This window comes from Borostomias antarcticus (assembly GCF_949987555.1).
Source record: "Borostomias antarcticus genome assembly, chromosome: 22".
In the NCBI taxonomy this organism is placed as follows: domain Eukaryota; kingdom Metazoa; phylum Chordata; class Actinopteri; order Stomiiformes; family Stomiidae; genus Borostomias; species Borostomias antarcticus.
This window is the reverse complement of record NC_140255.1, coordinates 18,274,854-18,298,755: the sequence shown is the minus strand read 5'-3', so window position 1 is coordinate 18,298,755 and position 23,902 is coordinate 18,274,854. Positions and strand designations below refer to the sequence as shown.

General features: G+C 46.4%; 3 protein-coding genes across 5 annotated transcripts in view; 2 read left to right on the top strand and 1 right to left on the bottom strand.

The window, feature by feature from the left end:
* Positions 1 to 6,317, bottom strand: part of arhgap17a (Rho GTPase activating protein 17a) — a 28,432-nt gene extending 22,115 nt beyond the window's left edge. For all 3 annotated transcript variants that reach the window (XM_084456352.1, XM_084456354.1, XM_084456353.1), the window contains exon 1: positions 5,822 to 6,317. In XM_084456352.1, coding sequence (XP_084312478.1) covers positions 5,822 to 5,874 — 53 coding nt within the window. In that variant the 5' untranslated portion in view covers positions 5,875 to 6,317. The remainder of the gene's footprint in view (positions 1 to 5,821) is intronic.
* Positions 6,318 to 8,068: 1,751 nt separating this feature from the next.
* On the top strand, positions 8,069 to 15,384 carry lcmt1 (leucine carboxyl methyltransferase 1). Its single transcript, XM_084456280.1, has 11 exons — positions 8,069 to 8,335; positions 8,668 to 8,759; positions 8,880 to 9,001; positions 9,291 to 9,367; positions 9,615 to 9,676; positions 9,809 to 9,911; positions 11,186 to 11,306; positions 11,499 to 11,600; positions 12,989 to 13,080; positions 13,522 to 13,619; positions 14,580 to 15,384. The coding sequence occupies exons 1-11, from the start codon at positions 8,250 to 8,252 to the stop codon at positions 14,600 to 14,602; spliced, it is 978 nt and encodes a 325-aa protein (XP_084312406.1). The 5' UTR covers positions 8,069 to 8,249; the 3' UTR covers positions 14,603 to 15,384.
* Positions 15,385 to 16,337: 953 nt separating this feature from the next.
* aqp8a.2 (aquaporin 8a, tandem duplicate 2) lies at positions 16,338 to 22,311 on the top strand (the record flags this gene model as incomplete). The annotated part of the gene is made up of 10 exons (XM_084456153.1): positions 16,338 to 16,655; positions 17,066 to 17,192; positions 17,320 to 17,534; positions 18,151 to 18,285; positions 18,642 to 18,680; positions 19,805 to 20,143; positions 20,500 to 20,626; positions 20,988 to 21,202; positions 21,852 to 21,986; positions 22,269 to 22,311. Exons 1-10 carry the CDS (start codon positions 16,396 to 16,398, stop codon positions 22,309 to 22,311), a joined length of 1,635 nt encoding a protein of 544 aa, XP_084312279.1. The 5' UTR covers positions 16,338 to 16,395.
* Positions 22,312 to 23,902: the final 1,591 nt, after the last annotated feature.

The following is a 23,902-nucleotide window of genomic DNA, read 5'->3' as shown; positions in this document are numbered from 1 at the left end:
GGAGAAAATGAACATCTTCGTTACCATTTCAACTTCCTGTTATCAGCTGTAATGTGGAAGAAGGGTTTCTGATGTCACGCACGTACGCACACACACACACACACACACACACACACACAGTGGGCAGAAGTGGAACAGGGTGACTCCCGAGTCCCGAGTGTTTCCTCAACGGAAAAGTTGACTTTTCCAAAAGCTCAGATTGGACTGGAAAGAAGCCTGCATCCTATATGGAATCAATGAAGTCAGAGCAAATCATGCATGAACAGACTGAGATTTTAATGGGTACAGCCTATATAGAGAACACAGCAGTAGTCCTTTTGCACAGTAGAGGAGGTTGGCAAGCTACTCTCCTTCCCCCCTATCCATAAACCCTCCCTACCCCTCGGCCTCTCGTCCATCCCTGCACATCTGCACGTCTTCTTCACCAGCTGGCCTGGGTACAGTTCTAACTGCTGGTTCACATTGGTGAGTTCCGCTTCTGAGGTAACTGACATCTGACCCGGAGTCAGTTGTTAAACTGCGTAGGGGGGGGAATGGAGCCGTGGGCTCCTTCAGGAGTCCCTCCTCCAGACTGTGCACTGTAGTAACCTCCCTGACAGCCACACACAGCTGCTTCCAATTACAACACAGAGAGGCAGGGGAACAGAGAGAGAGAGAGAGCGCGAGAGAGAGAGAGAGAGAGACTAAAGACTAAAGGAGAGAGTAGGGGGAGACAGAGGAGAGAGAGAGAGATTAAAGACTGAGAAGGAGAGAGGAAAGGAAGACAGAAAGAGAGAGAGAGAGAGAGAGAGAGAGAGAGAGAGAGAGCAAAACAGAGATGAGAAGAAAGGCAGCGCAGAGTAAGAAACACAGAGAGTTGGAGAAAGAGAGCAGCAGGCAGTAGAAGTAATACTGCTCTTAATCCTGCCCTGCGGGTCTAGCCCATCGATCGCCCGATCGATAGCAGTCACAGAACCTTCCGCGAGGTCTTTCTAGACACATAGACGGCCGCATCGACGTCCCCGCCTGGCCTGGACGGAGGGTGAGTCACAGAAACAGAAATAGGCACAGTGGGTGCGGGTGTCCCAGCCCCCCGGCTGGACCAGAACACAACAAACAAACAATTGTTTAGTCGACGTCAGCTGACCAGGGCTAGTGGGGGGGCGGAGGGGAGGGGAGGGGCGGGGGGGGTAGAGCAGCCAGACGGCCGGCGGTGAAACCGTGCCTCAGCATCGAGCAACAAACACACACGTGACTCGGCTACTCTACTCACGCCGTCGACGACGACGGGAAACGCTACAGGCCGTCGGGCTGCAGGTCGCTAGTACCGCGCATGCTACCAAAAACGGTAGCCATGGCAACACGGTGCCAAGCACGCCGGGGTAAGAGTACACCGGGTTCAGCCCGGTTAAGCTGTTAGCCGAGCACAATAGCAAGAGCTGTTAGTGCTAACCACTCCATACCGTCCCGAGGCCTGGAGAAGGGGGCGGGGCCTGGTGACTCTGCGGCATTTGGCAGAGACGTGGGCCAGGTACGGTAATGGATACCGAACACGGACGACAGGGAACAGCGAGACGCCGATGAATCGCTCACATGTCTGTTGGGGGCGAGGGTGAACAACGGTTGACTTCGCAGTGAAGGAACTTGGGGTTTTCTGAATGAGAATGTGATGACAGACCTCACAAGAGACCGATTCAACAGGTAGACGTTCACAGTGCAGTGACACACACCCTGTCCTCCAGGCATGGGTGAGGCCCTGAGAAGCTTCTTGTCGTTCAACAGCTGCTTTCTAGTGTGTGTGTGTGTGTGTGTGTATGGGTGTGCGTGTGTGTGTGTGTGTGCGGCACACAATGGATTCCTTCCTCTCTGTTCATCCCCACAGTGTGTGCTCATACAGGCCCCTACCTCCAGAATCAGATCTCATCACACCCGCCAACCACGGCATTGGGTGAGGGTGAGCTCACCGGTCTCTCGTCTGACGGCCCAGCCAATCACCGGAGGTGGTATAACAATGCCACACCTAGACCCGTCTGAGCTCACCTACTGTACTTCACAGCTAATCCCGAGTTCGGTAGGTAGGTTAGAGCATTGGTCCGAGACCGGCGCCAAGACGAGCCCTGCCTACCGTCGTGCCCTTGAGCAAGGCACTTAACTCTGCAACTCTTAATCTATAAGTCGCTTCGGATATAAAAAGCCTGTAAAAACGGTATATTGTAAATTTGCAGTTCACTTGACAGGACGAGATTATCAGATGAAAAATGCACTAATGCAATAATCAGGACCAGCAGGAGTGGACTTCCAAGACCAGAAAGCACACTGACCTACAGGTAAAATGGTCTGGCCTTGTATGCGTCACAGTCTGTTTGTTTGGTTCTCTCTCTTTCCGTCCGTCCGTCTCTCTCTCTTTCTCTCCGTCTGCCCCCCCCCTCCCACTCTCTCTCCTTAGAGGCAGCACTTCTATGCCTGGGAGGCCGTTTCCTGTTTGGAGAGGTCTAAGGAGAGATTTCCTCCGAGTCGCTGCATTCTGCACACCGTGTTCCGACTTCGCACAATCACAGGAACCCGGGGGCCAGGCGGGCTAAAGGCCCCTGTCATCAGCACACTTACACACACGCACACGCACACACACACACGCACGCACACACACGCACACGCACACACACACACACATGCACGCTTCTGCACACCCTCAAACTTAACTCACTTGCAGACAAAAACAGACGTGCACATACTGTACATGAGCGCTCGCACGACATGCACACTCTCTCTCTCTCACACACACACACACAGGTCTGCTTTCCACATCACACACACACACACTCCTGATTTACTGTTAGTCTAATACAGTAAGGAGAAGATGAGTATTCCAGATCTGCAGAGCTCCGGCCAGGCCTGAAGCACTATTAAAGAAATAGACACACACTGTGGATCGAGTTGCACTCAAACATACACCACAGGATTATCTAACTGAGTGAATGGCAATGTGGTTGCTGCCCTGCCAACCACTCAGCCCCCTGGCTCACTCTGCCAGCCTATACTGGTAAATGGTAAATGGACTGCACTTATATAGCGCTTTTCCACCTTAGCGGCGCTCAAAGCGCTTTACAATGACCACACATTCACCCATTCACACACACATTCTCACACCAATGGCGGCAGCTGCCATGCAAGGCGCTAACCTGCTCATTGGGAGCGATTTGGGGTTAGGTGTCTTGCTCAAGGACACTTCGACATGTGGACAGTCGGAGCTGGGATTCGAACCACTGACCCTTCGATCATTGAACGACCCGCTCTACCAACTGAACTAAAGCCGCCCTACTGGAGAGAAACCTCAAGGAGGTAGCCGCGATCTGGCCTTGAATTCTGGAACTGGGTACTGCGGGACACTCACTCCAGAGCTGGAATGGGGAGACTGGAAGAGTGAGGCATTCAAAATTGTAACCAAGTACCGCCTGTATAACAGTTTCCCCATTGTGTGATCGACTACGTCCCATTGGCTGAAGCAGAGCTGGATCCCCCTGACTGGGTGGGGGTGGGTTCCACATGTTCCGCAACGTTTATCCTCAGCTGGGAACAGTCGAGAGCAGGAGGGGAGGGAGGGAGGGAGAGAGAGAGGGAGAGAGAGAGAGAGAGAGAGAGAGAGAGACAGTATCTAAACTGGTACTATCCTGTACTGGGCTCTCCCTTCAACTATACTCCCACACACACACACACACGCAAACACACGCATACACACACACATACACACACGCACACACACATCCCTTCCCTTGTTCACACCCCCTGGCCCTCAGCACGTGACTACAACAGACTACAGCAATGTGAGTGTGTGCAGGGCAGACCTGTTCTCTACCCACAGAATTATGTTCCAGAGGAGCTTGAGTAGCAGGGTTCTATGTCTAAAAGCTATGCAATTAGGAGTGAGCTATTCCCAAACAGGCTACAGCTATTCAGAGTTGAACTCTCAAGAGCGGCTCGCATTTAAGCCATTAGGCAGGCTGACAAGAGAGTGGGTCACTTCAGTGCCAACTGATACTTATCACATCAGCCATTCAAAGACATTACTTTGTTTAATGCATTAAACATTCTTGCTGTGGATGTAGTTTTGGTTGCAAAGTGCAAGTCTGTGCTGTCTGATTCAATCTTTCAGTAGTCTATATATAAAAGTAACACTTTTGAAGTGTTCACACACTCAGAGCAAACACTCAGTGATGTAATCAGGGCTGAAAATTAAAGTCGCACTGAAACGGACGTTTGAGATCATCTAACTTCAGTAGTTTGACGTATTTCCGACGCAAACCAGCTATGAGGGTGGGACATATGTTTAGAGGAATTTGATTGGAACATTGACAAGTGGACGGGTTTTAAGAACTTTAGACAGATTTGATAGAAGGATAGCGTTGATTGACGGGTGGATGTCGTGAGATTATTGGCCTAAAATCTAAGGTACCTGTTGTCGTCATTGCACGTGACCTACCGTTTTCCAGGAAGTAAGAAATTATATACTTTGATATAAGATTACAACAAATGTAGAATTTTGAAAGTTTTTTGGCATACATCGTTGAATAGGTGAACACTATGACCAATTATGTGAACCAAAATGGGACAGAATGCTTTTTTCATTTCAGTGCGACTTTAACACCTGCCACCGGACAAATTCAGGTAAAATTGGCGACTAGATTTCGGAAGGCTATCTGGAAAAAACAACAACCTTGGCCGGTAGATTTTTTCATCTACAGTCCCCTTGGCAGGTGACTCACCGTGAGCCAAAAATTTAATTTTCACCCCTGGATGAAATGCTCTTATGTTCCTAATATGAGTGGAAGTTCAGTGTAAATGTCACTGTTCTCATCACAAAATGATAACTGAATGTATCACGTTACTTGTTTTATCAACATTCCATCACCGCAAACTGACTACTGCAGACAGGCTATCATTTTCAATTAGCTAGAGTAATCATCAGCTATAGTAAGTAAGGTCATGACATTTTCAAATTATATTCTGATACTACTCTTAAAAAACGTTGCTAGGCTTTTATATCATGGTAGTAAGAGACAGATAAGAGATAAGATATATAGGTCTGTATTATATATTATATAGGACTGTATACATCTATGGCTCAGATAGGGAAAGTCACTCCTGTGACAGTCTGTTGTGTGATAAGGTTACTCTGGGATACAATGACCTGACCAAGCCTACTCATCACAAATAGCACCATAGTTCCCCCCTCTCCCCCCAGAGGGACAGCCATGGGACTGCTACTGACCATAGTTCCCCCCTCTCCCCCCAGAGGGACAGCCATGGGACTGCTATTGACCATAGTTCTCCCCTCTCCCCCCAGAGGGACAGCCATGGGACTGCTATTGCAGCTACAGGGGTGCTGCACTTTCCTGTGTCATTTGTGACTCACATCACATTATGCTCTAGTCTAGTCTTATCACACTTTACTGCAATACCTCCAATGGGTCTTAATTCTAGGTCCGGTAGTAGCTTAGTCTCAATGAGATGAGCAGAGAGAGACCAACAACAAGAGAGGCTCCCTGGGATTCTAGAAATTAAGCTGTCAAACGCAAGAGGGGTGAAGCAGAATTGGTTTGGTGCGAATATGCCTATCCATCTACACGTTGAATGCAGAGTTCTGGCTACGATATAAACTACATTAAATGTTATGAGTTGAAGCCATGACCCGTTATACGCGGTAGCAGCTATAGCCTGTATTCTGCTCTGTTCAGCAAAGTGAATGGACAACTAGGCCATAGAAATCAGACACATTCCCTACCCCCCACCAGCTGAAAAACAAACAAACTACAGTTCGTAGCAACAGATAAATGATTCTACTTGCCTGCCAACTGTTTGGTTGGCGAGTTGTTTCATCCGATTGAACTGTTTCTTCATGTTCAGTCCCGTTCAGACTCTTCCTACGGTGTGGAGGTGGATGTGAAGCCCTGCCTTCGGTGTGCCGCATCAGCCGACCGTCCTCTAGCTCACGAAGTTCACCCACTGATTAGGAGCTATTTTCGCAGTTGAAAAAACAAGGTCTGCTGTCCAGAAGAACCAGTCAAAAAAAATGGTTAGCTTGCGAGCTAGCTTCCCTGGTGGTGCGTTAGCTTCGCTAGCTTTACAAGCTGCCAGCTGGCTTTTCCAAGTGGAGGTTTTTCCTTTCAGAAAAAAGTTATCTTGCTGGCTGACGACATTTTTTGATGGTTGCTTAACTAGTCCGAGAAAGTCTCCTAGTTTCCAGTTGACGTTAAATATACAAAACAATCCAGACTTTCACTAACTAGGCTCCGCAGCCTTGTCATTGCTGGTCGGACTGTCTAATCCCCGCTGGCCGCTTCACGCACTTCTGCCAGGCAGCAGAACAAGCCTTGGATTGGGGGCAGGAACAGCCTTGGATTGGGGGCAGAAACAGCCTTGGATTGGGGGCAGAACCAGCCTTGGATTGGGGGCAGAACCAGCCTTGGATTGGGGGCAGAACCGAGCACACGTAGCATCACCCTCCTCCCCTCCTGAAAGCCCAGATATGCTGTGTGCTTTAGAATAGCCGCAGTGCTGTTCAGCAAACACAATGCTCATCTGTTATTCCAAACACAATGCTCATCACATATTCCAAACACAATGCTCATCAGATATTCCAAACACAATGCTCATCAGATATTCCAAACACAATGCTCATCTGATATTCCAAACACAATGCTCATCAGATATTCAACGGTTTCATGTTGTGCTTTTAGTGTTATTATTGCCTTACCTCTGTTTTATTCATGTTTTATCTTTGTAGTATTTTATCTCTTTTACTCGTCGCCACTGTAAATGAGGGCAACCTCAGTGTCCTTCGAGTTTAAATAAAGGTTATTGAATTGATTGAACGGTTGATTGGCATTGGCTAATAGCACTCGTGTGTATTTGGATTTCTACAAATGTACAGTATATCTAGTCTAGGGATGTGTTACTTTGCTCGTTTGATGCTGTAAGTGCAATTCCCCTACTATAGCCTACTATCAATCAATTAAATTTATTTCTAAAGCACGTTTAAAAACAATGCGCTAGCAGGCAGTAAAAATACAATAAGAATCACAATAAAAAGACTAAAAACAAAAACACTCCCATACGCATTCAATTCAATTCAAAGTACTTTATTTTCCGCTAGGAACTTCTTTAGAAGACATAATATAACACATGATACAACACATAGCACAGAACATGCACAGAATACATATATATTACACAATAAACATTACATTTACAGATTAAAATATAACTCTAAGGATAAATAAATAATAGTGCATACAGTGCATAGTGCTTGTGTATGTGTGTATTTGTGTGTACGTGCGTGTGTGTATCAACTTACTTATAAGTACAAAATGAGAGAATACTGTATAGGCACAATCATAAAATAAAACCATATAAAGCCACAGCAGAGGGATCCAAACGCTAGAGAATACTATTAGAGTAGAGGAAAGGGTAATTAGAAGTAGGCTAATAGTGAAAATTTAAAGTTTATGACAAATAATTCAGCTGCAGCATCTCCTCGATGGTATAAAATAGTTGTTGGTAGGACCATAAAGGAATCATTTTATCTAGAACTGACCCAAGCTTGACGTCGAATTAAATGTATGTGTACTTCATACCAAACATCGCTATCAAAATGAAGCTCTCTCCAGTTTGATCAGATGTGATATGATCATCCTGCTTTACATGATAAGTCAATGAATTTGACGTCGTTGTTCTTTGGCGCGATGCGATTGGGTGTTCTGGAAGGAGAGTCAACCAATGGGATGGATGGGAAATGAATGGAGCGTTGATTGGGTGTTCTGGAAGGAGAGCCAACCAATGGGATGGATGGGAAATGAATGGAGCGTTCATTGGGTGTTCTGGAAGGCGAGTCAACCAATGGGAAGGATGGGAAATGAATGGAGCGTTGCATGCTGGTCCACTTGCACGGAAACGGATCAGGCTAGAGACGAGTTCAGCTGTGCTGCAGCCAGCCAGTCGTTCAATAACAACTATGAACAACATCTGATTTTACACAATTGTATGTTATTGTAACACTGTAAAATTGATTTATCTAGCTAAAGAACCACGGCACAGTTTGAACAAACTGCTACGTTCTTGTTTCCAGTCGTGAACTGTCAAACTAGCTGCAGGCTAGCTAGCTGCTCATTGGGAATGCTAGCCTAGCTAGGTCCATGGGGCGTTGCAATCTTCTGTCAAATATTAGCTAACGTTAACTACAGAACTAGCAGCTAGATCATTTGGAGATAGTTTTGATGGCAGCACGACAGCCTTTCACAGACTCCGACACAGCCGATGAAGCAGTGAGGGCGACCTGTGACGATGCAACGACATGCAAAAGGTAGATAAACTAGATCTTTCATAACCATTACACCATCACTATGGGATCTATGATTTTGCGTAATATCAGTTTGTGTCACTGAGTAAGTGTGTGTTTGTATGCCATCGCGTATTCACATGCAAGCATGCAGAATGCAAAGTTTTATTTGTATATTTATTTAACCTTTATCTCTCAGATCCACGCAAGTTGTGAATGGGGAGGGGTGGGGGGCATCTGCTCTTTACACTTGACTGCAACTCATGACACAGCTAACAAATACTAAATAGACAGAGAGTCCCGTGATGACTGATAAATCAATTTGTCGTTTTGTAACAAATGTGTTTGGTTCCCAGGTTTGCCACCAGTAAAGGCTACTGGACAGACCCATATGTCCAGTACTTTGTGAGGTCGGTGGGGGAGAGGAAGGCTCCTGAGATTAGCAGAGGTTAGTGTCCCAGTACCTCACCTTGCTGTCCACTCACAAACGTCTCTGTCTTTATCGGCCATAGTGTGTTACCAGGCTACCTTGTTACTATTTAACCGTTACCTGCGTTACTGTTCCCAGGTTACTATGCCCGCGTGCGTGGAATGAACACCCTGCTGGATGCGTTCCTGAGGAAGACTGAGTGTGACTGTCAGATCGTGAACCTGGGGGCTGGCCTTGACACCACCTTCTGGAGACTAAAGGTAGGCCAGAGATCTCCTCTACTGGCTTCTTTTGGGAAGGCCTTATTTGGTTAGCTACTGTGACCCTCCCGCTCCATCTGCTGGTGTGTTTGTGTGTATTTTCTTGTGTGGGACACTACCCCATTGATGGGCAAATTTGCTTCGATAAATGTGTTATTTGTTGTTGACTGCACATTGTAGCTTCTGTGACACAGCGAGCCAGTGGTCTGTCATCATGCACAACGCTCCTCTCTCGCCCCTGTTTCGCTGTTGTTGTTTTTCACGTTACAGTTTGTGATTTGACTTGCAGGATGAAAACCTCATGCCGAGGAAATACTTTGAGGTTGACTTCCCAATGATCGTCGCCAGGAAAATACACAACATCAAGTAAGGCGGTGTCCTCTTCCTCTGTATTTACATAATGTCTCTCTGGTTTCAGTACTGTTATGTGTGAGAGTGGCCTGTAGAGGGCGACAGAGCCCTTTTGTAAACATACTACTGGACGATAAAGGCAGCATTATGATCCAATGGTGTAAATTGTCTCACATGTTATTCATTGTGAAGACCAGAATAGTTTCTCTGTTGTTTATCTTTTCAGGTGAAGTAATGTGTGGCTCTGTATTTGTTCTTCCAGGACAAAACCGCCCCTGTCCAAACCTCTGATTGAAACCCACTCTACTGACTCCCTACTGCTAGGTAATCATAAAAGAAGATTCAGAGTTTATAGGAGAGGAGGAAGCTTCCTAAAACTATTGAGATGAGTCACCAGTGAGCATTTAGTGTGTGTGTGTGTGTGTGTGTGTGTGTGTGTGTGTGTGTGTGTGTCAGATGGCCACAGCCTAGACTCAGACAGGTACTGCATTATCGGGGCTGACCTCCGGGACATCCCAGGGCTGGACGACAAGCTGAGGAGGTTCCAGCTGAACCCAGAGTGAGTAAGATGAAGAAACCAACCATTCATCTCTCATCTGACATCACCCAGCTGAAAACAGGCCTTAATTGGAACATAAAATTCCCTTTCTTTAGGTCACATTTGATATGAAAGAACACATACATCTAACACACTATCTGTCTTTCTGAGTGATTGTGTATCTTGTCACGTTCAAAGTGGGAGAATATTTCTCCTGAAAATTGCCATCCAGTTATTTGTTGGCATAGTATTAGTCAGTATCAGTGGTAGCTTCGTGGTACAGTAGAGCTGGCAGATGATTTCCCATTCCTCATAACTCATATTTATGGTCTGAATATTTTGCTTGAGCGTCCTGTGGTCTGTTCTGATGACGACAATTATACTCCTGGGAGAGCTTTTCACTTTCCAAAGTTTTTCCATCTCTACGTCAAAGAGCCAGAGATCGTCTTTGATGTCTTTGCAGGAGATGTGGAAAAGCCTACTCACTCCCTGGCCAGCGAGTCAGCTGAGGACTCTTGTTTTTCTCAGGGTTTTATGTTGTAATGAGGCATTCACTGCATCCTGTGAGGTCCTGTCCTCTTGCCAAACCTCATTGAGGTTGAAATGAGTTCTCTGTGGACTAGAACCTTCTAGAATAACTACAACTAATGTTGGTAATTTTCATTCATTCAACCTTTATTTATACTTGAAATTACAGTGAGTAGTTACACTCATTTGCTGTGTTGTCAAGTAATTACATATCATTATACAACGGTTAGTTCTGGTTCTTGATTCTGATTGGCTGGAAGCCGTGTTAAAATACTTTGTAACACACACCTGGGACCGCATATCGTTCCATTTTCAGTATTAATGCGCCTCCCATTTGATCCAATGCATTGTAGTTGTTGTTGTTGTTGCTTGGCAACCCATTTGTTAGGGGAATTATTTTGCTCTGCGGAATTGAGGGAATGATGCTTCGTTTTGAATAAATGTTAATATTTTACATTGCTGTGTGTCTATTTTACACTAATAGATGTAGTAACCGTTGTATAAAAGCAATAAACCATGAGAGGCCGTGTGTTATAGTGATTTTATAACATCTAGGGGGGTTATTGCTCCGCTTCGCGTCGTGCCTAACAACGCCCTCTAGCTGTTATAAAATCACAATAACACATGGCCTCTCGTGGTTTATTGCTTAATTAATCAACATCAAGAAACAATATTACATAAACAAGAATCAATTAACAATTCAAAAACTGGATGCCTTGGGAATCAATTGTGTTTGCTCTCTATTTCTGATCCTATCTATGCTCCAGGCTGCCCACCTTGTTCCTGTCTGAGTGTGTCCTGGTCTACATGACTCCAGAGCAGTCGTCCAAGCTGGTGCACTGGGCGGCAGACACCTTCCACACGGCCATGTTCATCAACTATGAACAGGTAGATTCTCACGACTCGTATTGTTGGGGCATACCACAGTGAGTTGAAAGAACTTGTCAGAAGGTGTAGGAGCACTACAGCAGTGTCCAGGCTTTTCTCTTCTTCGTCCTTGGGCATTTATGCCCTCTGCTCTTTCAAAGTTTGTTCATTTGGGTAGCCCACATCAAATGTTTACTCTCTCTCTCTGTGCAGGTCAACATGATGGATCGCTTCGGCCAGGTGATGATCGCGAACCTGCAGCATCGTCACTGTAACTTGGCAGGAGTCGAGGTCTGCCAGTCTCTGGAATCACAGGTACAGCAGAGCGCACCTCCCTCAACAACCTCGCCCCTCCCTCAACAACCTCGCCCCTCCCTCAACAACCTCGCACCTCCCTCAACAACCTCGCACCTCCCTCATCAACCTCCCACCTCCCTCAACAACCTCCCACCTCCTTCAACAACCTCCCACCTCCCTCAACAACCTCGCCCCTCCCTCAATAACCTCACACCTCCCTCAACAACCTCGCACCTCCCTCAACAACCTCCCACCTCCTTCAACAACCTCGCACCTCCCTCAACAACCTTGCACCTCCCTCAACAACCTCGCTACAAAAGCACCATCCACCACACTGAATCAACTTTACACTTCCATCACTGCAGCCATACTAGAACTTTACTCAAACCATTCCACAACCTTACATTAGCCTTTTACACCAATATCACCAAAATCATGCACTATAACCTTACACCACCTTAACCTACACCACCCTTACTTACACCACCCTAACCTACACCACCCTAACCTACACCACCCTAACTTTACACCAGCCTAACCTACACCACCCTAACCTACACCACCCTAACCTACACCACCCTAACATACACCACCCTAACCTACACCACCCTAACATACACCACCCTAACCTTACACCACCCTAACATACACCACCCTAACCTTACACCACCCTAACCTACACCACCCTAACATACACCACCCTAACCTACACCACCCTAACCTTACACCACCCTAACCTACACCACCCTAACCTTACACCACCCTAACCTACACCACCCTACCCCTACACCACCCAAACCTACACCGCCCTAACCTACACCGCCCTAACCTACACCACCCTAACCTACACCGCCCTCACACCAACCACACTGCACTCATGCATCATTATTACTAGAATCATAGACCACCTCACACCAAGTTTACACCAACCATTCCACATAACACCCAAAACACGCTCACATGACGTCAGCCCATCAGCTGCAGTCACAGCCAGGCCAGGTGGAACCACACGCTAGGCCCAGCCAGAGGTGGAACCACACGCTAGGCCCAGCCAGAGGTGGAACTACACTGTAGGCCCAGCCAGAGGTGGAACCACACGCTAGGCCCAGCCAGAGGTGGAACCACACTCTAGGCCCAGGCACTGCTGATCTACTGAAGGCTTGTGAGGTCACCTGGGTGAGAGGACTGTTACAGTACATACAGTCTACTCTCAAACTAATCCTAACATTGTGTGGAACATAATAATTTGTGTCCTAGATAGTGGTGGTGGGTGGGTAAAAAAAACGTGGGAAGGAAAGCAGGTGGTGGTACGGAGGGGCAGTGGCAAGAAGCACGATCTGAAACAGGAATTCATTCAAAACATTTTATTGGGATTTGTCTGGTTGATTGATTGATTGTGTTTTCAGAAGGAACGTTTTCTCCAGACCGGCTGGGAGCACGCAGACGCCCTGGACATGATGACAGTCTACAGCGTTCTTCCCCAGGACGATGTGGACAGGTAAGAACCACGCTTCACCCTGCGATGTCTGCTTAATAACCCTGCTGTGTCTGCCTAGAACCTTTCTGTGTCTGCCTAGAACCTTTCTGTGTCTGCCTAGAACCTTTCTGTGTCTGCCTAGAACCTTTCTGTGTCTGCCTAGAACCTTTCTGTGTCTGCTTAATAACCCTGCTGTGTCTGCATAGAACCTTTCTGTGTCTGCATAGAACCTTTCTGTGTCTGCATAGAACCTTTCTGTGTCTGCCTAGAACCTTTCTGTCTGCCTAGAACCTTTCTGTGTCTGCTTAGAACCTTTCTGTGTCTGCTTGTAAGGCTTTTACACCAGCGATGGTAAACCCTACCCATGCTTGACTACATGACTAAATTCTTCTAATTCTAATTCTACAGTTTCACGTGAGGTGAATTATGTCGTTTTGTTGTTTTGTTGTCTTCTGTTTTCAGGATCGAGCATCTGGAGTTTCTGGATGAGAAGGAGCTTCTGCAGCAGCTGCTCCAACACTACAGTATTTGCTGGGCTAGCAAGGACAAGCACCGCCTAGGTGAGGGCTGGCCTGGTGTGAGCCTGGCCTTCTTTAAAGGGGAACGCCGCTGTCATAGCAAGTTTAGCTCAAATGTCGCTTTGTCCTCAATGAAACCGATTCGTACACACCAACATTTAACCGATCCGTGCAGTAGTAAGCTAGCTCCTTTTTCCTCTGTGCATGCACCCCCTTTATAATGGAGGTCTATGGGACTCTGCTAAAAACTATGATAAACATGCATTTTCAAGGCAGGAAGCGCTCAGTACAATGTTGTCTTGTGAAATGAATCGCCATCCCCATGTGTTGACGTGTTAGGCTAGGAGGATGTAAACAAACAACTAGCTTTACTGTGGTGGAAGTTTACAGTGCGAAAGGCATGGTGTAGTGCGTTCGGCGAAATAGTTCTAGCTCAAATGGAGCTTTTGTTTCAATATTCGGTTTGAGAATGCGATATATTTCACAACAGCATAATGACACCGGTAAGATCACACCCTGCGCTTCCTGCCTTGAAAATGCATATTTATCATAGATTTTAGCAGAGGCCCATAGACCTCCATTATAAAGGGGGTGCGCGCACAGAGGAAAAAGGAGCTAGCTTACTACTGCACAGATCGGTTAAATGTTGGTGTGTACAGATCGGTTTCATTGAGGACAAAGGGACATTTGAGCTAAACTTGCTACAGTATGACAGCGGCGTTCCCCTTTAAGGACTGGTCTTCTTACTCTTACTCTGAACTGTGATGTGTTCATCCATCCATACATCCACCCACCCACCCGTCCGTCCGTCCGTCCGTCCGTCCGTCCGTCCGTCCGTCCGTCTCGTTCATTTACAAATGGTCACCTGCACTGTCTGTTAATTTGACATGGAAGAGATGGAATGAATACAGTGCGCTAAGGTCGAACGGTTGAAACTGATGTCTGTCTCTGTTAATTCCAGCATGACCAATGACACGATCACCTGATCTATTTCCCCTTTAGGTCTTTCTCAAGTGGCTTTCTGAGTCCTGAGCTGAACTGGCCTGCTGGTGCCCAGCCTGCTTCTCTCTCCATGACTTCTGCTCCGACTGGATCCTCCGTCTTGTGCCTCTGTCCAACAGAGTAGGAGAAAGACGTAAAGTAGCGAGCAGTAAGGGAAGCATCAGGCACGACATAGTTTCACGGTCTGTTCCGGAACTGCTGCTGAGCCGGGAGGCGGAGTGGAGCCAGAGTTCCTACCGGGCCGCAAGCGGTCCCACGAGCCAGCTGCATGTACCATCTCTGGCACGTCCTTCTTTAATACACTCGTTGACAGGAAGGAGGAAGTCATTTGCCCCTGTCCATCCGCCTGGAAACCCCTGGCGTTAGCAGAACCCACGCTCGTTTTCCGTTTGTCTTCGCCTCCCTGCTGTGTTACTGGATAAAGTGTCATTCTGTCTGGTAGCTTGAGGTCAGTCGGGTTTTCACACAGGAAGGCATCGGGGCATACGCCTTTAGCAGGTTACTTTGCGTGAGGAATACATTTGTGTGAGTCAGTTTCAGATTTACAGTCCTGACAAGGGATTTGACTGCATGTGTTAGGTGGGGGTTGAACAAGGTTTTTAATGTGCCACTTTGCTTTGAACAAAATGTAAGCTATTTATTTCTAAACATGGAACAGTATTAAAAAGATATTTTCTTAATAGAAAAGGGGCAGTACGTGCACTTACTGTATATTGATCGATCAGTTTAGGTTGTTATCAAGTTGTAATAAAGCAGCGATAGATTTATATTTGCCTGCAATTTTCTTTCACCTGTAGGAAGTCATGCATGTTCGCCTCCCTCAGTCAAAAAACTGATGTCATTTTGTTTCGACAATGTTGCTTGTAACATGACAATGAATGCGAGTGTATGATGATGGAATAAACATGCCTTTTTTGGGACTGAAACCTTTTTGCTTCACTTATCATTTCACGATACACCTTCACCACTATGAATTTATATTCTTCTTTGAGAATGTTTTCTTAATTTCAGGATGAGATTGTATTGCAGTTATTTGTGCCGACCACAAGACAGAAAAACCTTAGGCCATGGGGAGCGGCAACACTGATCCAAATCCCTCCAGCCGGTCTGAGAGACAGCAGAGGCTGTTTGAGTTTCTCAACGTCCGCGTCCTGTCAGACCTCAGCTTGTGTGTTACTGTGTTACTGTGTTGGGAGTGTGTGACAACACAGAGGAACATTAACCCAATATGGCCTTGTACAGTGAGGTGCAGATAACGCCACTCGGACAGCCGAGAATGTCACCAGAAAACATGTTGTTGACCTCTGGGACAGAGACACACAGATTCATGTAAAGAGTATTTAACGGTATGTGAATATGAAAAATGTGTCATACGAAATATTGTGCTCTCATCCAGATCTTTCATATAGCAACATCAAACACTCAAATGTTGTATGCTGGCTACAGTCAGATCTGTTATTAGTTGAGTCTGTGGTACAGCTTTGGCTTGTGTGGAACAGAAGAGGTTTGGTTTTGGATGTGATGATAAGGCAGCCTGAATCAATATCTCTCATCACTGATCCATCATAATCCATAATAACACAGTATACCCGTTCTATGTCATGGTACCAACCCAACATCAGGGGGTGGGGTCCTGGAGCAATACTCCCACACACCACGTATCCTGAGAGTACCACCAACCCCCCCCCCACCCCCCCCCCCCCAAACTCCACTCTTATCAGCTCACACACACACAGCCTGCACACACTCAACCAGTGCGACCCGAGCAGGTGGACCTGACACACAGCAGCAACAACAACGACAACAGGAGGGCAAGATGTCGGTCAACGAGTCCAAGTCGGAGCTGTTCTCCGTGTCCGGGGCCGACGTGGTGGCGCCTAGGGCGGAGCGGAGGGTCATCACGGTGTTCGAGCGCTACGTCCAGCCCTGCCTGGCCGAGCTGCTGGGCACGGCGTTGTTCGTGTTCGTGGGGTGCATGTCCGTGGTCGGCGGCGCGGGGCTCCCGGGGAGCCTCCAGCCGGCGCTGGCTCACGGCCTGGCCCTCGGGGTGCTCGTCATGGTGTTTGGAGGGATCAGGTGAGGCGCGGCGTGCCTGCTGCTCACAGCAGGGTGACGCTCTGAGAGCGCGTTGGCAGTTTTTGACTGTGTTTATAATGTGGTCATTAAGAACACGTAGCATTTAGTTAATCAACATTTTGACAGCAATGCTCTTGCAATCCTCTTACTGCTTGTGAAGTATTTCTACCACATTACTGTATTAGCAAAGAATGTACTGTATGTACAGTATGATGGGTTGGGTTTGGGATAGATTTCTGTTGCCGAATTGTTCTGTATGGTATTGTATTATCTTGTGTCTGATATTGTATGGTATTGTATTATCTTGTGTCTGATATTGTATGGTATTGTATTATCTTGTGTCTGATATTGTATGGTATTGTAAAGTCTTGTGTCTGATCTTGTACTCCTTGTGTCCTGTGTGAGTCCAGCGGAGGCCATCTGAACCCGGCGGTGTCCCTGTCCGTGGCCCTGTGTGGAGGGATGGAGCTGGTTCTTCTGGGGCCCTATGTTCTAGTCCAGCTGTCAGGCAGCATGGTGGGAGCCGGCCTGGCCAGGGTAAGACAACACCACAGACTACTGTGAGGCTCACGCCTTGTGTGGCGAGGTACTTGCCGAGGTCCGCGCCTGAGAAAACAAACCACTAATCCAGAGATGCCGTGCCCTGATGTTCTGCTCCACACAGGCGGTCTCCCCCAGCGGCAGCTTCGCCAGCGTCTCCGGAGGGGCGTTTGATGCGGTGAAGAGCGCCGACGCCCTGGGTGGAGCCACGGTGGCAGAGATGCTGATGACCCTGGTCCTGACCCTGGTGGTCTGTATGGGTGCAGTCAACGCCAAGACCAAGACCCAGCTGGCACCTCTCTACATCGGGCTCATCGTGGCGGCCAACATACTGGCTGGGTGAGGGCTGGATGCCTCTGTGGAGAGAGAAGGGAGAAACGGAACCCAGAAATATTCAGACATTTTAATTTATGACAGAAGAATGAGGACTTAGTCGATAGCTTAAAGGTGCTATAGGTAACATTTTTATGTAGTTGAATCATTTTACAAAAATAACTATAACAAGGCTCATGAGCCAATAGTACGAACCCTGATCACACAGACACAGACACACAGACACAGAGATACTGCATGGCACCAACATCATAATACTATTGGCTCACAAGCCTTATTAGAGGTGGGAACATTAATTTCGGACAGGTCAAAAATGTAAAATTTAATTTATTTTTTTTAAATTTTAAAATTTTAAATGAATAATCAATACTTTAATTCTGCACCTTTCTAAAAGTTCTGTGGATGTTTTTATTTTTTTATTTTTTAGATTGGTCTACAAAATGTCATCTATATCACCTTTAAAGGCTGAAACTGAAGTAGAGGGAATAGCTTTATTTTGGTGTGCGGCGACACTGTGATCTTCGATCTTTGATAAAAGATTCTACCTCACTGGTGATGTGGTATATTGTTCAGTGGAAAACCTGAACACTAATCAGAGGTGTGTGTTGTGCTGCCGTCCCAGCGGGTGGGTGTCTGGGGGCTGTATGAACCCCGCCCGGGCCTTCGGACCTGCAGTGGCAGCCAACCACTGGAAGCACCACTGGGTCTACTGGGTGGGCCCCGTCTCTGGAGCCCTTCTCACCGGCGGCCTGGTCAGGTATGCAGTCTGGGACATCGAGTTTCTGGAGATTCCTTTTGTTTCGTTCATTCACGCCGTCTCTTCACCAGTGACCCAAATACAATTATTCCATTCAAATTAAACAAATAGTTCCTGTTTTTGGAACATTTCAGTATTTTTATGTTTATTTTTCTATCAAGTTAAATATTTACTTTGCTTCACTGAGCCTTTGAAACTTAAAGCATATTTGTACATCCCACAAGAGGGAGCTTGAAAACCAAGGCTGCAGTAGTTCTGTCAAGGTCTAGGGTCTGTGGCAGGGGATCTGTTTCAACATACTGTATGCTTAACGACTGCTGTACTCTTTACTCACTAACAATATCTTTCACTCTCAGGGTGTTCTTTGGGGACAGGAAGACCCGCGTGCTGTGGAAGTGATCGGCCATGTCGTGCCAACCTTCACAGGAGACCTCAATGTGTTTAGACAAATATGTCCATCTGAATCTATTTTATAACCATTTTGTAACTGTCTTTTTTTGTGAAAAAGGGTGATTGCAGATGGATGCTAAAAGGCTCCCTCTCAACTTCTTGTCAGTATTAATTTCATATTTTAGTTTAAAGCTTTGTCGACACTGTGTGTTTGTGTATGTGTTTGTGTGTGTGTGTGTGTGTGTGTGTTTGCGTGTGTGTGTGTGTGTCTGTGTGTGTGTGTGTGTCTAAATAAAGGAACATTTATACAAGTCCTTATCTAAGTTGTCTACCTACTAATTGTTTATACTGTGGTCCAAAGTTCCTGAATGGTAAACAGTTTATGATAGTAGTTTATATTTAATCATATAATGCAATAACTTGTGCATGTATCCGTGTTTCACTACCCAGAGGTATTGAACACACTAATAAATAAAATCGGATAGATAAAATCAGAATTAGAATAAAATCACAACTCACCTCGCAGCTTGCATACTGTACGTCTTGTCATTTATTTGCACACTTGAAAAAAATCATCACAAGTGTCTATGCCTTTCAGAAAAATGCAGTAAATGGCTTCATTCAAATGCATGATGAGTTGTAGGCCAAAGCCAGCAATGGAGTCCCTCTCCTAGCTTCACCTCACCTCACCTCACCACGGTTAATGTGTGATATTGGGATACCTTATTGTGTGAAATTGTGATACTGAGTGACCTTGAACAATGGAAATGTCTACCAGCTCCATATACAGTATGGGTATTATTGTTTAATCGCAGTCATAATAGCGTCAAATCTTATCAATCACAAGGTGTGTCGCGAAATAATTTTAACCTCTCGTCGTCCAGGGCGTCTGGCATGATGCAAAGACGGCCTCTTTCAACCGGTCTGAACAGCTTCTCTCCATAACCTCTTTGGCACCAGGGCAAAACTGGGGTCATGGGGTAAAAGAGCCATAGAGCCTTGGGAGAATGTCAGAGTAGGCATTATACCCTTGAAGGGTTTATGGTTATTGTCCCACGTCCCTCTTGCTTCACGCTCATGGGTATAAATGGACAGAACTCCTTCCCATCTCTGTTATACTCCGATCCAGAGCCCCAGCCAGAGAGCGGCCACTGTCCAGCCACTCCTCCGACACCTGCAGCAGCAGACCACAGGAGCGGCACGCCATGGAGAAGATGGAGAAGATGGAGCTGGACGAAGAGGAGACGAACTCGACCCTGATGAAGAAGCCTCCCCCAGTGGCCCGGTCGCCCAACACGTACGAGCGCCTGATCCAGCCCTGCCTGGCGGAGGTGGTGGGCACCATGTTCTTCGTCTTCATCGGCTGCGTGTCGGTCATCGAGAACGTGCCGGCGGCGGGCAGGTTGCAGCCGGCGCTGGCCCACGGGTTCGCCGTCGCCATCATGGTGGCCGTTATGGATAACATCAGGTACGGTGCTGTAGATCATGAGTGGTTATGGTACCGTATAGGCTACCTGTTGTTTCAGACAAATGAATTGTCCCTCAGGGATTCATACGTGGTTTCTGTTGTTTTTTCTCAATTGAATTGAATTAAATTGACGTGGTGTGGTGACATGGTATGGTAGAGATCAGGAAGGAGCAGGGTCCCATCTCCCTCGTCTGGTCTTCGTGGGATTGGAGGAAGAGAGGGAATTTCCGACCGAGCGTGTGTCAAAATCTGAGAGGATAACAACAGACGCCTGTCGCCTGTCACAACAAGCGGCTCTTTCTCCATGCATCACTTTGTTTGATCCCTGTGTCCCTGTTTGCCCTCCCTCTGCGAAGCGGGTCCCATTTCAACCCTCCCTTCACCATCGCCATCTACCTGTGTGGAGGCATGCAGCTGCTCATGGTGGGGCCCTACCTCGCCAGCCAGGTCGTTGGAGGACTTTTAGGTGCCGGCATGGCCAAGGTCAGTCTGACTAGCATAGTACAGTATGTTCAGACAGGTAGTTGGCCAAAGAACCGTAGGTTAGCTTTATCCAGACTGACAGTTCTCTATTACAGCAATTTAATATAGGATATCATATTTTATATATTTGGTTATAACCTCAGAGGTGTCTTAGCACTGATAGCCGCAGCCCAGGCTAGCTGCAGCCTGCTAATGTCATCACTGCACTCCGCTGGAAAACAACTGAACGATCCTACTGTGATCCATCATACTGAACATCTAAATCTCAAAGCTCCACGTCCGTCATATTCAACTCAGGCACTGAATCACACAGCTAGATGTACTGTATGAATGTGACTGACCTGAACCGACTTCTCCTCAGCTGATGGTGCCCAGGGAGCGCTACATCAACGCCACCGGAGCGGCGTTCGACATCCTCAAATCAGAGGACCAGCTGGCCGGGGCCATCTTTGGAGAGGTCGCCATGACGTGCCTGATCACCATGGTAGTGCTGCTGGTCGCTGTCAACAAGAAGACCAAAACTCCCATGGCGCCGTTCTTGGTGGGCTGCACCGTGATTATAAACGTCCTGGCTGGGTGAGTGGAAGGGTTCAAAGGTTAGGATAGATCTAGATAACGATAGGCCTAATAATAATAGATTAGATTTATAGAGTGCCTTTCAAGACACCCAAGGACACTTTACACAGTGACAGAAGGAGACAGGTCGGACAGATGACTGAAGCAGGCCAGAACAAAACAACACAGAAACTAACTAACTAACTAACTAACTAACTCGCTCGCTCACTCACTCACTCACTCACTCACTCACTCACTCACTCACTCACTCACTCACTCACTCACTCACTCACTCACTCACTCACTCACTCACTCACTCACTCTCACTCACTCACTCACTCACTCACTCACTCACTCACCATGGGTCAAAGGGTGAACAGGTGGGCTTTGAGGGCTGATTTGAAGATGTCCAGGGTTGGGGCATTCAAAATCTCTGTGGGGAGAGAGTTCCAGAAGGTGGGGGCTGCCACACTGAAAGCTCTGTCCCCAAAGGTTGGCAGGCTGGTGCGGGGGGGTGGAGAGCAGACGAGATGGGGTATGATGATCAGAGGTCTAAGATCAGATAGCAAGGGCATGGAGGGATTTATAGGTGAGGATCTATCTAGAGTTGGGTTAGGGTTATTTAAACATCATTGTTTTGTGCTAACGCTCCTCTTGTGTGCTACTTTAGGGGGGATGTGTCCGGGACGTGTCTTAATCCTGCCAGGGCTTTTGGACCGGCGGTGATGGCTAACTACTGGACCTACCACTGGGTCTACTGGGTCGGACCCATAGGAGGAGGACTTCTGGCAGCCGCTCTCCTGAGGTGAGAGATGGACACGTCTCAACAGTCTGAACTTCCCATGGGCGGTGTTAGGGATAGAGCTTGGAAAAACCCTAGCGCCCCCAATTTAAACAATTCTAATGTGGTTCTAGTGGTGGTAGCTGGAAGTGCGGTCCTGTGGCCTCCTGTTTTTGCCTCTGGAGATGCATTCCAGAAGTTTCTTCGCATCAATTCAAAGTGAACCTTCCTTATATAATGTAGTTGCCTAATCAGGCAGATGTTGTAGTTGCGATGTATAATCACCCTGCGTTCTATTTCTTCTAGGCTCGTTCTTGGAGATGAGAAGATAAGGGTCATAATGAAATGACACTCCACACACCCAGCAACAGTTGCGTGTTGAACATTGTAACATTTTCTTAATACTGTACATGTGTGATTGACAATAAATTTGCCCTTGGAATGACATTTAACTTGAATTTTGAACAACAGCAGAGGTGGACATGTGTCGCTTGTCTGTGAGATGATCATCTACTCTTTTTTGTTTCTTTTTTTCATTTTGGTAAACTGTGGGATGGGGTTTCTATTAAATACACTTTCATACACTGAATGTGACCCAAAAGTGTTTATTGTCTTAAAGCCACCGGAGGTGACGTGCACCTTCATGTGCACTCACTTGTCAGTCACATCAGTTTAGCTGTCTTGATATCGATATTTCCTTTTGCGTTTGTTAATGTAATAGTTTAAACATTGTCTGTAAATAGTGCATCAGTCTGTTGGCTCACAAAATCTTCTTTCTCAAGTTGGGGCTTTATGACTGCGATAAAGCAATAATACACGTATATGGAGCTGGTAGATGTTTCTAGTGTCTAAGGTCACTCAGTATCACAATATCACACAAGACAACATTAATCGTGGTAAGGAGAGGGACACTATTGCTGGCTCTGGCCTACAATTCATGCATTTGAATGAAGCCATTTACTGTATGCTTCCGCAAGGCACAGACTGTTGTGAAGACCTTTTTTAAGTGTGCAAAATAAATTACAGTATAGGTAAACTGCATGTGCGATGTGATTTTATTCTTAATTTTATCAGTGCGTTCATTGATACAATCAATCCTGGTTTGCATGTTAGGCTGCAGGCTCTTACTGGGCTACAATGGAAGTCAATAGGGCATACGTAAACGCGTTGGAGAAAGTAAAAAACATGTGTTTTACGAGGCAGGAAACATAGTGTGTAATCTTACCTGTCTCAGCATGCTCTCCTGTGAAATGTAGGAAATGATCAAATCCTAAAAGTAGACATTCCAAGTATAAACGGCGAGTCAAAACACTCTCTTAGCACCCTTTTCTTGGATAAAATGAAACACATCTATCCTTTGTAGTATATTCTGTAGCATTTAGGCATAAAACGTAGGCTATAGCTTGATATTATTAATAACTCGGGTGACAAGACTATGCCACTGACCGGCCAATCCAGCACAATGGAGAGCGACAGATAACAGGTTCAAGCTGTAAATCACTTGTAGGAGGTGATGACAAAAGTAATCTGCTTAATAAGTAAGCTACCGCAATTGATTAGCTTATAAATGGTTGACTGAATAGTTGAGTAGTGGCAAATAGCCACACGATTGGCAAGACATCAGTCAGAAGAACTCAACAATAAACTTGACTAGAGCATGGTGAAGATCCAATGCCTACCAGACGGAGGCACTATTGCACCATTTTACAGCAAAACAGTTGGCTGACGACGTTTAGTAAGCCTAGCCTACATAATGTGGGGTTCACAGTCTCTGTGGCTACAACTTAATCCCGTAGCTAACTAATCAATATTGAGCACTAATTGGATAACAGAAAAAGGAAGTTGGTCTTTGTAAATGTTTATTACACAAATACATACTATACAGACTCAAACTATAACAAACTATAACTTTAACTTAAAGTATAAGTTAACATTAAAGG